General features: G+C 31.6%; 1 protein-coding gene across 1 annotated transcript; it reads right to left on the reverse strand.

Moving 5' to 3' along the window:
* Positions 1 to 3,507: 3,507 nt before the first annotated feature.
* LOC133196874 (uncharacterized) lies at positions 3,508 to 6,713 on the reverse strand. Its single transcript, XM_061332722.1, has 7 exons — positions 6,523 to 6,713; positions 6,118 to 6,281; positions 5,581 to 5,636; positions 5,313 to 5,375; positions 5,149 to 5,176; positions 4,862 to 5,031; positions 3,508 to 3,842 (listed from the first exon to the last, which is right to left on the reverse strand). Exons 1-7 carry the CDS (start codon positions 6,706 to 6,708, stop codon positions 3,595 to 3,597), a joined length of 915 nt encoding a protein of 304 aa, XP_061188706.1. The 5' UTR covers positions 6,709 to 6,713; the 3' UTR covers positions 3,508 to 3,594.
* Positions 6,714 to 17,823: the final 11,110 nt, after the last annotated feature.

Here is a 17,823-nt window from a genome sequence, read left to right on the forward strand (position 1 = left end):
TTCTTTATGTCCTGGTTCGAATCCACCTGTTGGCACACTTTTTTTTTTTTTCAAATTTTACACCTGTATAAACACGAACTTTAATTTTTTATACAGGCTTTTGCATTTTACTTCCACTTTCTTCTTTAAATGTATGTTTGCTGTTGATATAAAAGACATTTATGGAAATGCAGATTATAAATTCTCTTTAACTAAACGCAATCAGCCGGAACTGTATACCTCAGTGTAAGCACACTTTGTTCGAGGACACGAATCATTCACTTTCTGTTACTCGATACTGCAGGTGTCACGAAAAAACAATCATGCCGAGCAAAAATTGCTGTGTTTGTCTTTCAAGAACATCTCTGGTTAGTAGTATTGTTGTGCCAGTGGGAGAGATACTGCGCTATGCAGAGTAGATGCAGTTCATTCCTCAGGAAAATTGAGTGCATTGTGTCAAAAATGCAGGAGGAAGGTTTACAGATTAGAAAAGAACGTGGTAAGGTCAGTTAATGTTTTATGTCCCGTTGCCATTACCCAGGAATCAAGTAAGGACCCTCATACAAAGGATGTATATGTAAATACCGATGTAGGGTCATATGAACACACAGTTGACTAGAACTAAAACGATACATGAGAAACAAGTAACTACACGCATGTGGCCTAAAGTCAGCGACCGGAACGGATATCGATAAGCTTTTTCTAAAGAATGAAACCAATATCGGCGCTATAGGTCAACGCATATATTTACCTAGAAGTGATCCTTTAGACCTATACTCGACACTCCTGGTCATTGAGCAGTGAGGGTTCTTTATCGTGCCTACCGCGACACGGGACCTCGGTTTTTAAGGTCTTATCCTAAGGACCCGTGACTTCCAGTGTAGGAACAGTCGCTTCTTAAGTCTGATGCGGCGCGGAGAACGAGAATCGAACCAGTGTCTCCCGAATCAAAGTTTTGGAATGGGAATGTGATTGCGGTGTCCTGTTCATTTGCAATAATGTTTTGGGTGTTTCATTTTCATTCTGGGGACTAAATGGGGCCGAAAAACAAAATTTTCTAAAATATATATATATATATATATATATATATATATATATATATATATATATATATATATATATATATATATATAATTCTTCAAGGACTATAATACTTATAGAGAAACAATATTAAGTTTTTCTTTCGATAAATAAGTAGCTCAAGCTCAAACTCTGGTAAACCTTTGCAACTTTGAATTTAAAAACAATTAAAATAATGATATGCAGCCAAGACTGTGTGTGTGAGGGTGTGTGTGTTTTCGAATAGCTGTGTCTTACTTCCATTCTCAATAACCATGTCGCCACAAGAATTCCATCGTCATCGAAAGCAAGATTTTTAACTTACAAAGTTGGTCAAACGGTCTAGCACCCTGTTCACGTACTGTTAAGAGACGGATTCGCAGCGTTCGAGTTGAACGGTTGGGGCGGTAGTGGGTATCCTTGTATCATAAAATCATAAATTTCTTTGTGTTTTATATATATATATATATATATATATATATATATATATATATATATATATATATATATATATATATATATATATATATATATATAATTCAACACTGTAAGTTATAAAACATTCATGAAAACGATGAAAAACATATAATTACTTTGAAAAGTTGATTTTATTTAATATACAATGTATAATGAGCTTAAGTTTTACTTTACAAGCCAATACTTTGGTACAAAAAATCAATTGTGCAGTATAGATATAAAATATTTGATTCCTAAACGTCATTACAAATTGTTCACAATCGCATCTAACATATTAAACCAAATTTATGAGGTTTTTTTCTGTTTTGAGTGCGCTTGTATTTTGTTTTTTCTTTTTCCTTTTGGAAGTTAGGTGTTTTCCTTAATTTCTTCTTGCTGTCCTGGAATGTTTTACAGAGTTTGACTCGATATACAAAACAGAAGAATAAACTTGACACATAACAGAAAAACAAATGACTTGGGTCTTAAGTGTCAATTTTTATAAACATAGACATTCCATATTATTTGGAAATAGTATATATCAAATATAAAATGTGAATCACACAAATATAATGTTACTGCAGTTACAAAATTGATGTGAATTTCATAATCATTATTCTCCAGTTGTGTTTTGAGAATACCGGTAATTACTTATCAATGGTAAAATTGTCGAAAATGAACAAGATTATAATTGTTCGGTTTAGGAATGTACTTTTCAAAATACGTCATCACAACTGATCGTTACAAAGTCTTTGATAGATAAATATGTAAAATTTAAAATGTAAAAAATTAAAATTAAATAAAATAAAATAAAATAATGCTGCAGCACAACATTCAGAAAATGAAATGAAAGGAGAAATTTGTTCAGTTTGATCATTTTGATTTCAAACACCATAACAAATTGATAAGAGCTGCCTATATGAATTATGCTTAAAACAGACTACAACAATGATTTGTTTAGTCTTCTAAACTTCTGACGTTATTTAATCTTTATACTCTGATAAATGAATATATGATAGTTCAATATCCTAATGAAACTTTTCGCATATAGCAAAGTGTTCACAATCAAAAAATGGAATGTAATAGCATTCCTTCTTGATAAGCAAATGGTAAAAACGTTTTCCCTTGACTTTATTGTAATTTTTATCTACATCTTAAATGAAAAGATTGAGAATATATAGCTGATTTATCAGAGTTATTAATTAACACTCCTTTCATTCTCATTTCCAGCAAAGAAAAGAAAAACGAAGTATATAATAACAACAAATTTACCAGTTTGTTCGGTTTGAGAGGTTTGGTGTACCTCTGAAAACGTCATAACAAACAGAATAATATAATGTTCAGAATATACATGTGTGTGTATAAATATGTATAAATAACTGGCCAAAAAACTATAAAACTGGAAAATATTGCAAGAGTTGCTCAGATTGCTTGTTACTCGTGACAAAAGACGGTAAATTCAATCGTCATTACAACTAATGGGGGGTGGGGGACACATACACTATATTTCACATCCTAAAAATGCATTCATTCGTTGATATTACTTTATTCTGAAAAAAAACTTAAGAAATCAGATGGTTGTCAACAGTAGACAGGATTGTATTATACGCGGCCTTTTTTTCTCGAGTGAACAGCAAATGACCAGAGATTCTATCAGTTGAACAAAATCTAGAATTCTTAGAAGAATGTGATTTTATCAAGAAACCAGGATTATATTTATTCATAGTCTTTTAACGAATTAACTTTCGAAATTCAGTGAAATAAATCTAATTTTTAGATAAACTGGGAAGAAAATATATATCTGAAAAGGTCAATTTAGCATACTATTCTACAGTGTTAATAGTGTGTTTTGAAGTGAAATTTTTTCATGGATTTCATCTTTAAGTTCATTTTTTTAGGTGGAAGGCCTCTATATATATGAAAGGAGAATTTTTTTAAAAAAATCATTTTGACTTAATTTTTCATAAGATGTGTGTGAAAGTGCTCAAGATAGTAAAGATTCAATCTGTGAACTGGAGTCAGTCACACAAAAAGTCTGTAAGCCATGCACATTAAGGATTTTAAAACGTCATTCCTTCCCCTTTTTTCAAAAATGTTTCATTATATAATTCTGTGAAGAATACCACCCAATCCAGCTTTGATGATGGCATCCTCCAACTCCTTCCGTCCCTCGCTGGGTCGTACTTCCGTCCATTTTTTCAGGCACCGATATGCGATTTCTTTCGAATCTCCTTTGTAATCTTGCCTAATGATGCAGATATCGGTAGCTGTTAATCCCAAAAATATCCCTACGCGTTGTATTGCTTCTCCCACGGCTAAATGCTTGGATAATTTCCGGATGAGTTCATCTATAATAGGATTTGATACATGTCTATTAATGAAGCCTCGCCGTAGCTTAAAGCCCTAAATAATCAATCAATCAAATATGATATAAATACATGTATCACACATATGAGTAAAATGCTGCAAAATTTTTGAGAGGCGTCCTTTTTTTGTCAAGTAAGCAGAATGGGGGAACCAAAGAAAACCAAAATTAACATAAGAATTTTAAAAATTTCGGTAACAAAAAGGCATTTACACATGTACATGCAAGCATCCTCATGTGGAGTAAATTTAGAACTAGACTGTTTCCCTGGATTTCCCATAATGTTCCGCAAACGAATTGTGGATCATTTTAGAAAGGCCAGGGAAAGAGACTAACTTAGAACCTTTTGAAAAAGTTTTCCTCAAATTATCACTTTGTGATTACTAGTAACATAATCAAGTGTAAGATTTGGGATGACATGTTTGAAAATTGTTTTGCCGAGAAATACAAAAATAAAATGTCAAATCATTAAGCAAATGCAAGCATCTTGGTGAAGTGTAGACTCAAAAATCTTTTAAAATCACTTAAAGTACAGGTATGTAAACTACAGAAGCCTGTCAGTGTAGTGTTTATTCAGTTTTGATCAAATAATGTTTTATTAATTTTTACAAAGTTAATTATGCATGTAAGTTTTATGTATATATGTGGAAAATTGTTATCAATCCTCTTCAGAATCTACACTTCTACACAAAATTTATGCAAAAATCTTGATATTCTGATCATCTTATCAAATTTTAACCCCCTTTCTATGGATTTTGGGCAGCTTTAATTTGTTAAAATGGACCCACTTTTGGAGAAGAAGTCGAAAATGTTTAGAAATTAACGACACACAACAGACGTTGCACGTTTACTACAACAAAATGCATGAAAAACTTTTATACTCCAAAACTGTGATTTATGACCATTTGAGCACTCATCACAAACTTAATATAATCAAATCCATGATGCGAAATTCTTTATGATCTTTTTTGATACATCGTTATTTTTAAGATAAACCTTTACATTTCTTATCTTTGATTCCGGAAAGGCTGTAAAAATTCGAACATTTTCTTCCAGAGGCGTCGATTTCCAAGTCATCCTCTCGAAGCGGAGCGAAATAAGGTACATATGAATTTTCCTCGGGCCAGTCCGACATGATACAGCACTGTACTGAGGCATCAATCCTGGAAACACTACAAGAAAATTGTGTAACAAAATCAAAATCAACAATAAATGTTTTGGTAAGTAAAACATTAATATATGCACTTTATCACTAATTTAAAAATAGAAATAAAAGCAACAATATATACCTCTCTAATTTCCTCTTCCATAGATAATCTGGAAATAAATATAATTTTGTAATATGAGAAAAATAATGTTTGTTGTTATATTTCGATATTGCATCATTGCTGTATATGCTGTATATGCAGATGAGTAACATTCAGTCTATTTCATCATCTGAATAATTGAATACCTCTCTTTAAAGTTATTAGTAGGCAGACGACCAGACAACCAATTCTCCAGCTGCAGGTATACTCTGAAAGAGCAGGTAAAATGACCAATCGTGTTATTTAGAACCTTGTCACAAATGATAAAACAAGTGAAATCAAAAATTAACCCCCGAAAAAACATGTTTATCCCGGCAATTGAAGGTAAGGTATTCTGAAAATACGATAAAATAACAATTACAGAAATATCGGCTTTTTTAACATTCTCATGTATATTTTCATTCATCCACTTACTTCCCCAAGATGAAAGATCGTCTGTTCTTTTTCTACTCTCGGATTCAAGGATCTCTCTAGAAAATGAAATTATGAAGAAAATAGCTTAGTTATTTTAGATAACCTAACTGAGACTTCTTTTGTTACATTAAAAGTTTAGACTTTATCAAGTTAAACTTATCTATAACAGTGTATCGAAATTTGTTATCTTGTGTTTAAAATGTTAAACACTTTCCATCCGATGCTTTAAGAATAAAGACATAAATTTGATTTAAAGGAATTTGTTTCTCTTTTCCATCAGATATAGCAATCAGTAGAAAGCCGAGTGGCATACTACGAGCTAATTCCCCAGACATTCACACGGTGAAAAAGTGTGTGTGAAACTTTCTTAATTGAGTATCGCCACCACAACTCCTATATTTACCCGGTATCGGGTAGTATTTGTGTATGAAGCATTTTAAAATAAAGTTGCACTTAATCGATACTTTCTCGTTTCTTTAGACTAAATCAAATCCATTTGCATTCTAAAAACGAATAATTCTTTTTCATAGACCATACCGGGCTTCCTCTTTCACATCCCCATATTCAACATCTGTAAAATTTTCTCCAGGAAATAACTGCTTAAACGCACACCACATACTGAAATTCTTGCACTTTGGAAAAAGTTCGTCCAGAAACGATTGAGGTGTTGAATCTGTAGGGTCCATTGTGACTTTGTATTCCTAATGGTATTATAGAAATATTAGATATATCTAAATGCTTAATTAAAAAAAATTCACAACATCTGTGATGTTCAGACATTCGTGTTTATCACATATTTAATAAGGACTTAAAATTTATTTCTTTTAGCATTCTACAAAAATTTTGTAACATATTGCTATATCCATTTTTTTTTTAAAGTAATTTTGTCACTTCTGTACTTTTATTTAATAAAGTAGTTTTAAAAGTTGAAGTTAAACGCACCTGCCAATTTTGTTCCTCATTTGAGTTGTCTCGTGATGTGTAGCTGTTCCGTAGCTCATTTATGAGTGAAAGTAGTTTTTGTTTCTTGATGTCCAACAATATGTCATGATTTGGTCTGCTTTTTCTTGACTCTGCCACCACCACACTGACAAAAAGAATGCTCCAATTCAACGGCATCCACAACATATCACGGATCGACTAGAAAAAAATGACATTAAACTTTATGTAATATCATTAACAATGCATGTGTATATCATTGTAAACAAACAAACAATAGGGAGAAAACTTTTATTAAAAAACATAACTTTTTGCAAAAATGTAATAAGATTGTAAAATGTTTAAAAATTATGCATTGTAAACGTAATTATTATTTGATATCAACCCTAACATTTTCGAGGAATTACAACCCAACAGTTACATAACATACATGAGTAAACATAAATGGACTTTGTCAATACTCTTTGCGAGATGAAGGCTGTTTATACATGGCATGTTATGAATGGACGGAATGTGTTAAAAGATTGGGATATCTTAAATATCACCAAGCGGTAAAGTAATGAAAAAAATACATACATGTATCTTGTAAGAGTAATAAGCCTTATCATACTAGATTTCAACTTTATGAATGATAATCTTTAATATAACAATTTCAGTGATTGCCACTGTGTTTAAAATTCCTTAGTTTGTCTATATTGTTCAAAGTTAAGTTGGACGACACTTGGTTGTACACACTGGGACTATATTCAGACCTGGTAAACACAATCTAGAATGATTGTGTCAATGTGTTACTGATAATTCATAAAAGTTTTAACTTCAGTCTGATGAGTACATGTATTATAATTCACAATAATTACCCTTTTAATTCGTGCACTCTATACAAAAACAAAGTAGAAAAAAATCAATACATACTTACAAGTAGATTTCATAAATTGTTAGTAAACTATTACAACCAAATCATAGAAATAGTGAATCTTTACTCCAGCAAGCTAGCACTATTAATATCATAATATTCGAACCTTTCTAGAGCGTATCCTGTTTTATACATTTTTTAAAGCGTTTTCATCAAAAGTCCCTAAAATATACTATATCCAAAAACAACATTTATGTTTTCATTCCAAGGGCATGGACAAACTTTGTCTTTTTAATGGCTTCCTTGGCAACAAAGCATGACAGACTATATGTTAACATTTTGTGTAGCAGGTGCCATAACAGTATTTCATTCAAGTCAAAACATAGCCTGGAGATTTAAATAATCCCTGAAGCTCCCCTCCGAATTCGAGCATTTCTGTAATAGACTGCAACTAATTTTTTAAATGAAAAACTGAATGTAAATTTTCCGATTATACAAGATTCCTGAAAATTTTGGACGTGATAAATTTTTGTGTATTGTAGGGGGAGTGATTAGGCCCTGGTCTCGATTTTCAAAGACCTGCTCGACTTCGACCAAAACAAATTTGCGTGCCTTGATTGCTGACTGTAATTGTTGTTATTTGTTTTTATTTTTATGCCCCGCCATGAAAAAGGCCGGGGCATATAGAGTTTGTCATGTCTGTCTTCTGTCCTTCCATCATTTTGTCCTTCCGTCTGTACTTTCGTACCACTTTGCGTTTAGCTCAGTTTAAAGCTCAGTTTCAAAGAAACTGTTCAAGATATTTTTATCAAACTTCCTATGCTGATAGATACCGATGTAAGCTATTCAACTGCATCAACATTTTTTGATCTTGACCTTTCCTTTGACCTTGACCTCACTTTTCTGAAATTTGTGTTTAGCTCAATTTTAAATATACCATTCAAGATATTTTTATCAAACTTAATATGCTGATATGTACTAGTGAGAGCTATTCAACTGCATCAAAAACTTTTGACCTTGCACTTTCCAGTGACCCTGACCTCGCTTTTCTTTAATTTGCATTTTGCTCAGTTTAAAAAAAAACCATTCATGATATTTTTATCAAACTTCAAATGCTAATACATACTGATGTAACCTATTCAACTGCATCAACATTTTTTGACCTTGGCCTTTCCTTTGACCTTGACTTCTCTTTTCTAAAATTAATGTTTAGCTCAGTTTTAAAGAAATCATTCAAGATATTTTTATCAAATTTAATATGCTGACACATAAAAAGTGAGAACTATTCAACTATTTCAAAAACTTTTGACCTTGCACTTTCCGATGACCTTGACCTCAGTTTTCTTTAATTTGCAATTTGCTAAGTTTTAAAGAAAGCATTTAAGATATTTTTATGTAAACTTATGTACTTATACATAATTTAGTGAGAATTCATCATGTATATCCATTTTTTTAGATTTCATTTTTTTTTTAGATTTTTAGAAACTATTCTAGATATTCTCATCAAACTTCTAATGTACATTCGGCGGGGCATTCATGTCCTTTGGACATATTTCTAGTTTATTTATTTTTTAGGTCACCCGAGTCACTCAGGTGACCTATTGTTATCTGTTTTCGTTTGTCGTACGTCGTAAGTCGGTCGTAAACTTTTGACAATTTTCAGCTTCTTCTCTGGAACCACTGAACCAATTTCAACTAATTTTGGCATATAGCATTTATGGGTAAAGGGGAACAAAAATTGTGAAATTCATGGCCCCTGCTCCCCTGGGGCCTGAGAGGTGGGGCTAAACCCTCAAAATTAAAAATCTTCTTTACTACTGGACAACAAGCACTCAAACTGTTGGCATGATTTTAATAAGCATTGATCCCTTTAACAAAATTAGGAAATTCATGACCCCAAGATCAGAGGTTCTGGTGCCAAACACATATCTTACACACTAAGAAAGTGTCCATTGTATTTATATATTTTGTACTCATTATCATTCCTGTAAAACTACGGAAAACCAAGTACGATCCCAAGAAGATCAGGGTACTAGTATTTGTACCAGATTTTTGAAATTCTTGGAACTTATTACCTCTTGTTGTAAGAAATTCTTCCTCATTATCTATTTTTAAAAAGTCTATTTCTTATAATAAAACTATGCCACCCTCTTACTTCAGTTACGGAAATCGACGCTTAAATATATTACATACAAGGCTTCGACACAACTGTGTACTTAATAGCGATCTTTTTCGATGTAATATAATCTTGAGTCCCTTATGTTCCTGTGGAAAAGTAGAGGACACCCATCATTATTTCTTCTCGTGCAAAAAATATACAGAAGCCAGAAAAGAATTTTTCGATAAATTTCTGCGAATGGGAAAATTACATACTGTCGATACTCATACATTACTCTGGGGAGATGAAAAGTTAAACAATGTGGAAAATGAATACTTATTTTCTATTGTACAAACATTTATTAAAAAGTCAGGTCGTTTTGGTTGATGCAATAATTACTTCTTGCAAATTCTATAGAGCTTGTATATTGTATAATGTTTCTCTGATTATTATGCTTTTCTGTGTTTTATTCATTTTAAGCTGAAACCCATATATGTAAATATGTTTTGGTATAATTCATATGTAGGGAGAGGGCGTATTAAGTTTTAAGAACTTTTGCCCAATCCCAGTTGTAAAGTTTATAGACAATAAAATATGTTCAAATCAAAATAGCTTCATCTGTCAGTTGATTTTGTTTTAAACTTCTATGGATCCTTTTACAGTTTTGTATTATACTCAGGTGAAAGCCCTTTGGCCTCTTGTTTTTATTGTAATTATTATTATCATTTTTCATCATCTTTTTTTTCTTTTCTTTTTTTCTTTTCTTTTTTTTCTTTTTTTTTTTTTTTTGGTTTTGTTTTGTTTTGTTTGTTTCTTTTGTTTTTGTTTTGTTTTGTTTTGCTTTTTATTATTTGTTTTTGTTTTGTTTTGGTATTTGTTCTTTGTTTGTTTGTTTGTTTTTTGTTTTGTTTTGTTTCTTTGTTTGTTTGGGGTTTTTTGTATTTTTTTTTGTTTTGTTTTTGTTTGTTTTAAACTAAAATGTAAAAAAAAAAAGAGAGAGAGAAAAAAAAGAATTACTTTACAACATCTCACAGAAGTTTATTTTGAATTTACGAAGCCTACTCAAACTTGTGTTTGAAATTTTTAGTACTGAAAGAATATATAGCAAAATTTTAAACTGCAATATTATACTCCAGCTTTAAAAGTTCTTGTTTTTGCAACCTCTTAGCAAGCAGTATTGTATGGAGTGATTAAAACATTCATCAATATGGTGAAAAGGGAAACTAGTTCAAAACACAATGAAGTTACTGACTTTACTAGAAGAAGGGGGAAAGTATGATTGCGATAATTTCTTAGATGCATTATGGTTTATATATACATGCATATTAAAGTCGTGTAGCATTGTCTTTCATTACTTTCAGTTAGATTTGATTGTAGTCAACATAATGAACAGCTCTATAAAATGTCCCCCAAAAGTAATAAATCATCCCGTTTTCGTCACTTTATTTGATATGAAATGCTTTCTACAGTTATACTAACCCTTAGATTTTATATTTAAAGACTGTTCCTGTATGTAAGTGTCGAATGTATTCAGATGACCCATAAATAAAGCCACTATCCTTACACAATAATTTTAAAAGAATAAAAACATGCTTAGAACGAAGTACCAGGGACGGGTGATATTGCTTCGTTATAAGAGTAATTCATTATATCCATCAAGTTTTATATTTTAAAGTCTCAGGGAATGAAAATCACTTCGCTGTAAGCGTCGATATCATTATAAACCTGTTCGCTATAAGCGTGTTTTACTGAAATGCATTGAGAGTCCTGGGCAAGGATAAAATTTTATGAAATGAAGAAGACATGCATTAAAGTATTCATCTGCTCTGAATGTAAAGTGAAAGTAATCATTAAATATGGAAGTGTGCAACTTTTTACGTAACTACTGGTTTGTTTGTAATTATTTTGCTGTTGTTGGGTTGTTTTTAATAGGTTGAAAAAAAAAACTTATTAGCATTTAATGCTTATTTCCCACATTAGCAGATAGTTTAAAAAACACAGATACAATATCCGTTGACATGCCATTCATAATATCTCTGCACAGCTCATCATTAAATTGCCTACAGCTTAGAGGTAGTTCAAGAACCGGGAAGTATTGGTGATAACAGCCATAGAATTTTTTTTATTTTCTGTCACGATAAAACTGCATTTAAACCATATTGCAATTTGATATTCGTTTATGGTTACATTCAGCAAAACAAAGTGCAACGATAGTGTAATTTTAAGAATGAAAGTGGATGAATCAAAAACTGATAAGTTTTAATCAAAATACTACTTTTCGATGATAAGAAATGTGAATCTCTTTATCAATTTCATGTATCAACCTCATGGTCGTAGGATTCGGGGTGAGGGTGGGGGCGTGCCCGATATATAGTACACTGTAGAAAAACATAGCTGCTAGTATTTTCTGCCTGTGCTCCCGTCAGTAATCTTGAATAGTAACGTTAGATGACCTTTTTTGTACTTCTCAAGGAATGTTTGCTCGGAACCCCTCCCCAGACTGAGAATGTTTGGTTGTGCTCCCCACCTAAAATTGTTTTCTAAAGGAACTTAATCTCAGAAAAACCCGTCCATCTGATTAAAATCAACCGTTTTTAAAATGCTGCAGCTTACTAAGTTCCTAAATTGACAAAGTTATTTTTTGAATATTAAAAAGTTATTCTTTAATTCAAATGCATTTGAAAAGAAAATTGAAAAAAAAAATTTAAACAATGAAAGAAATTTAAGAAAATCGTGTGTAGTCTTAATTCTAATAAAGCTAAGCCGGTTGCTTTTTGAAAATCTTGCAGATAACACTTCAAACGTAATCCAAACTGTTTACCAGTAACTTAGCAATGAATCTGCAGAATCAATACTGAAAATAAGCCTTATCTTATTTGTGTATTGCATATATCATTTTCGTAAATTATCAAATAAAAGCATTCAAAATTATCTTTAGAAATTTTAATAGCTCATATTAACTCTCAGTTCCAACTAATAGAAAGTTAACACCCCCACCCCCCCCCCACCCCCCCCCCCACCCCCAATGCTGCAGAAATGAATGAATGGTTTTGTCAATATGAAAAAAAATTTAATTTTCTCAAATGAAAAAGCAATTCATATGGAGAATAATGCTTTCATTCATATCTATTATGACTCACCTGTTAGAAGAATGTTTACACTTTGTTTGCCGGCAAGATTCCTTTCTTACTTAATGTAAATAAACATACCCGTTTTAGACTGTTTCGAGGTGGTATGATTTTCTAAAAATAGGTTTCGTTTTCTTACTATTTTTAACTATATTATATCGGTCGCTTTGAATTGACAATACGATTCCTGTTGTAGACTGCAATTTAAAACCAACAGTGATCGTATACTTGTTTTATGCATTTTCCATCAATGCACTAAAATACATTTAAATTTTCCACTAAAACTTCCTGTATTTTCTGACAAACTTGACAAGTTATTTTTTTCTGACATAATTTTACCCGTGGGTTGTTTATCATTTACTTTTTCATCAAAGAGGACTTGCTTGTCTCTCAATGATTTCAAAGAAGCGATTATTAGGATTTGCTGAGTCAGCACATAGCATTGGCTTTCAAATTTGGGGGGAGGGGGAGGGGTCTCAGAAAAAATAATTGACGAACCAAAATAAAAACTGAAAAAGGTAATAAGAAGAAGTTTTGAAATTCTTAATTCATGTAAGGGGAAGAGAGCATAATCCTACTTTCATATTCGACAGACTTTTTTTCGGTATTGCTCAACCATACTTCAAGAAAGAAGAACGAAAATTCATATAGAATTAACAACAAACATGATTAACATCAGTTCTCGAATACATGTATATTGTTTTACACTACTCCCAAAGTTGTTTCCCATTCACTGCTGTTAATATTTTTGTGAGGAGTAAAGAAAGAGGCTTTGAAGAAATTTTATTTACTAGAACCCGCTATGTATCTTTGTAAGGATTTTTATGAAGTAGGAATCCAGTATAGGTATGGTAACTCAAATTCCATTTGGTTGTTGGGAATATTAAAAATATTTAAAACTGACATATTATGATTTTGAAGAATTTCCTCCTTAGAAAGGGAACTATAAGTTGGATTACCTCTTGTAGAATTAAATCCAGGTTCCTCTAAAATGCAATTTTAACAATGAGCCTTATTAACAAGGACTAATGTTGATAGCTGCTTTGTCAAATGGGAGCAGAGGATATATGATTATCTTATTGCTCTTCAATCATTCCACACGAGATTTCAACTCATTTTTATGCTTTTAATCTATTCTGACAAAGTGTCAAGGTATTCTTTTTCAATTTCGACCCATCGTCTGACATAATCTTTGACAGAATTATATTCATTGTATTCATGAAATTTTATCGCCATTTGAAAGATCAGGAGTTCCTAAATTTTTGCCCCATTGAAATAAACGATCTATATTAAGTATTCACCAGTACTGACAAGCTGCGTAAGTTTTTATTTTAGCAGTCGGACATTGGCACTTCAATAAACATCATCTCATATTTTGATAAGTGCAGTCGATTCATTTTTACTATGATCTAGTCATTGTTACAAATTTGATACATAGAACATATTGTTTTTCCGTTTAATACTATGTTTGCGATATATAGAGATGAAATACATGGAGATAACGAACAGTATTCAAGCTCAAAAGTACATTTAAACAATACCAATCCGGAGCAGAACAAACACGGACCTCTAAAACATCAGGGAAGGGATCAGGTACCATGGAGGAGTAAGCATCCCCTGCCGACCGGTCACACCCACCGTGTGCTTCTTGTCATGATCAGGAAATAACGGAAAAAACCGTAGACAATTCAGTGTGTAAATAATGGCCTAACAATTAATATGAAAAACGTTAGTCAGCATTTGACTTAATGATAGATTGTATTTGCTGACAAGGTCATTGTATCAACCATAAATCTTGCAAAATAATGACTTCAAACGAGACTGTTGATATCCTTGTTTCATCAACTTGTTTGTCAATAGCTTGCCTCGTTTTAGAAATTGTTTATACGCAGAACATGCTCTTGCGTTTCAAATCAAAGACAAAAATGAATGGAAATAACTATAAAAATTGTTAATTGATAATACGTCGTCGATATATCTTCATGTTGAGTTGTAGGCCACAGCAAGTGTTTTCTTCTTCTTAAGATTTTGAAGAGAATAGAACGCTAAAATAGACAAAATTTGAAAGATTGCTGAAAGTAATTTTTCAACACTTGAATAATGCTTAGTTACATGAAATTGGAAAACAGTTTTGAAACCTTAAGCAAAAACAATTCTTCTTGGATCCAAATTAGAGTACAAATTGTGCATTCACTTGATTATTTTTTTTTTTCAGAAAAAAGTGAGAATTTAAAAGAATAAATAGAAAACTACTGGTATATATAAGTTACAGTGATGACTAGTGAAGGCTTTTAAATTCGCTGGGATCGTGCTTTATTTTGCAAATGCCCTGATATACTTGATATCTTAATATTCTTCCACAGATTACTAAAATAATAGATAGAAGATTTCTTACTTTTTAAAAATAGTTTCTGAAACATGAATTGAAAAAAAATCTGATTCCCTTCCAAATATGTACAAGTATAATGATTTTAGATAATCGTTTATAAGTAATACCGGTATTACTAAAATTTTAGTTTGAAGCTTTTGACGAAAATCGAACATGTATTTCTTTTTCTAGATGTAAATAGAAAGATGACAAAGATCTAAAGGACAAAAGAAATAAAAGACTTGAAAAGAAACTAAACGAATTTCAAAATCATTATATGTACATTATTTTGTTGTGTGTGGATATTGATGGACAATTTGAAGAAAAATTAATTTAAAAAACACTGTTTCCCTGTGCAAATATGATTTATTCATTCATCGTGCATAATATTCTGAAATGTGTTTAAATTTGTTATTTTGTTAAATCTTGAGAAAAGATAGATTAAAAGAAATAAATTGGCAATCAAATAAACAGTTAACCTAGTATTTGAAGTATATGCATTTTTATCTGCCTTGTGCTTGTTTTCGTCCTTGATCTATCGCACTTCTGAAAAAAAAGAATAATTAAACAATAAAGTACCGAAGCAAGGAAAAACAACTTTGCCATCATTTACAAATATGATAATAAGATTTTATAAAACATTGATGAAAGCAGATACTCAAGTTGTATGACCACTTTTGAATCCCGATGCATTGGTTTTGAATACATAAAAGTAAGTTTTACAGCATTTCGCTGCCGAGTCATTCCAATCCAATAAAACACTATTATGTCACTGGCGAGAAGAATGCACCATTTATTATTACACTACGTAAATAAAGTAATAGTAATTATCTAACCTTTCGTTCTAAAAGTATTAAAGTTATAAATGAGAAAACTTTAGTTTGAATGAAAAAGGAAGCCAGGTTTACTACGATTTGTAAATAGTGACAATCATGTATCATTCATCAATATTATCTATGCCTATTTGCTTAAGTTACAGATAATTTTTATTTTTCAATTCTTTATTGTGAAAATTTCCAGCCTCACATTTATGGTCAAATATTGCCCCTTTTTAATTTTATTTTGATTATTAATATATCCACAATTATTTTTAATTAAAAATTTGGAGAATACCATCGTAAAAATAATAATTGTTGGGGAAAAACACCAAAACTGTATGCTTTGTTTTTAGATGTTTCTGAAATGAAATACTGAGAAAATAAACAGTAATCAAGCTCAAAAGTCCATTGATACAATGCAAATCGGGAGCAGGCCAAACACGAACATCTAAAAACATCAGAGGTAGGACCAGGTGCCATGGAGGAGTAAGCATCACCTATCGACCAGTCACATCCGTCGTAGGCTCCTTGTCATGATCGGGAAAAATATGTGGACAATTCAGTGTACATGTATAAATATTCGTCTAACAATTAAAATATCATACATATAATGCTGACTTTAAACGAAATTGTTGATATTCTTGTTTCATTAATTTATTTTGCAATACATTGCCTTGTTTTAGAAATTGTTCGTATGTAGAGCATGCTACTGTGTATCAATCAACTGGGAGACATAAACTTCATATGCAGGTGATAATGGTATATTGCTACACAAATAAGGATAGTAAATGATAGAAAAGTTGAAATAACGTTTATCATAAAGTTATGTTGTTAGGTTACCATTAACGTCTTTTTCTAGTACAAAATCCATAGGCAAACTCTGTGGTATCCGTTATTGCAAGTTTACTGGGATATATCGAGTCGACAAATGAATGGAAATAACTATTGTTTATTGAAAATATCTAAATGTCGAATTGAAGCCCACAGCAAGTGTGAAATTAAATCAGTTCTTTTCCCTTAACAAACTTTCAAGGCCAAACATTTTATCGGGAGGGATGGGTGAATATTTGACAAAATCATTAAAAGAATATCAGTAAATAAACATTTAAATCGTTAAAATGACCTAGAAGTAATTTGCTTTTCAGTGATTTAGCTCTAAGTTTCTACATAATTATAGAAACTTTATTACTTTTTTTTCGAATATGAGTTCATAGTGTCCAAAGTGTAGAAAAGGGAATCTATAGTGGGCAATGAGTCAGGCTCCAATAAATGAAAAAAAAACATGCAAGTAAGCTGAGGCTAGCCATTTTGCCTGCCTGTATGTCATGCTTTTCATATTTATGATCACGTTCTTCGCCAGTTGACGGTGGTTTTTTACGCTCCTGATTCATCTCCAGCTTATAGAATTCAAAGTAACTAGATATGAAATCCCGCGCAAGCGCGGGGAATTGAATTTATACCACTACCGACAGAAAATATATTGTAGTTTCTACTGACAGCCTACAGGCTTATAGCAGGAGGAAATACTTTGGTCAAAATCCCGCATGAAGTAGATGTGCGTCTCCACCCCCAACCCCCCCACCCCCCCCCCCCCCACCCTTTATAAAAACTTGAAAAAAATAACAACCAAAAAAAATTCAGTAATTGACATTTATTGTGAAACCTGTTATACTATGTTATGGATATTGTAATTCAGATGCTTTTATTTCATATCCGTCAAGGATAAAAACATCGAATATGCACATTTTACTGATAAATTCATTGCTTTTGGGGGGGGGGGGTGTAAAAATTCACTGGTACTTGGGTCTTGGTTTATAAATATGTATATACCTTATTGATATGTAAAAAATGTACTTTACCTTTTTAACAAACCAATAAGGTACATATAAATATATAAACCAAGACCCAAGTGTAAAAATTAGCTTTTAACGCCCTATGAATTGGCCGAGTATTTGATACAAAAGACTATATTCAGGAAAAAAAACTGAAATGTATTGATTAAAACACAAAACACAAAATTTTACAGTTTTAATTGTATT

Source organism: Saccostrea echinata, unplaced genomic scaffold, assembly GCF_033153115.1.
Source record: "Saccostrea echinata isolate AGI-Se365-2 ecotype Australia unplaced genomic scaffold, CSIRO_AGI_Sech_v1 ptg000030l, whole genome shotgun sequence".
In the NCBI taxonomy this organism is placed as follows: domain Eukaryota; kingdom Metazoa; phylum Mollusca; class Bivalvia; order Ostreida; family Ostreidae; genus Saccostrea; species Saccostrea echinata.

What these genes read in the sequence shown, in the direction of transcription:
- LOC133196874 (XM_061332722.1), bottom strand. Translation starts at nt 6,708, where the DNA reads ATGTTGTGGATGCCGTTGAATTGGAGCATTCTTTTTGTCAGTGTGGTG. An exon ending in ATGAGGAACAAAATTGGCAG is followed by an intron (nt 6,282 to 6,522) that starts GTGCGTTTAACT and finishes TAATACCATTAG; the next exon opens with GAATACAAAGTCACAATGGA. An exon ending in GATGTGAAAGAGGAAGCCCG is followed by an intron (nt 5,637 to 6,117) that starts GTATGGTCTATG and finishes TTCATTTTCTAG; the next exon opens with AGAGATCCTTGAATCCGAGA.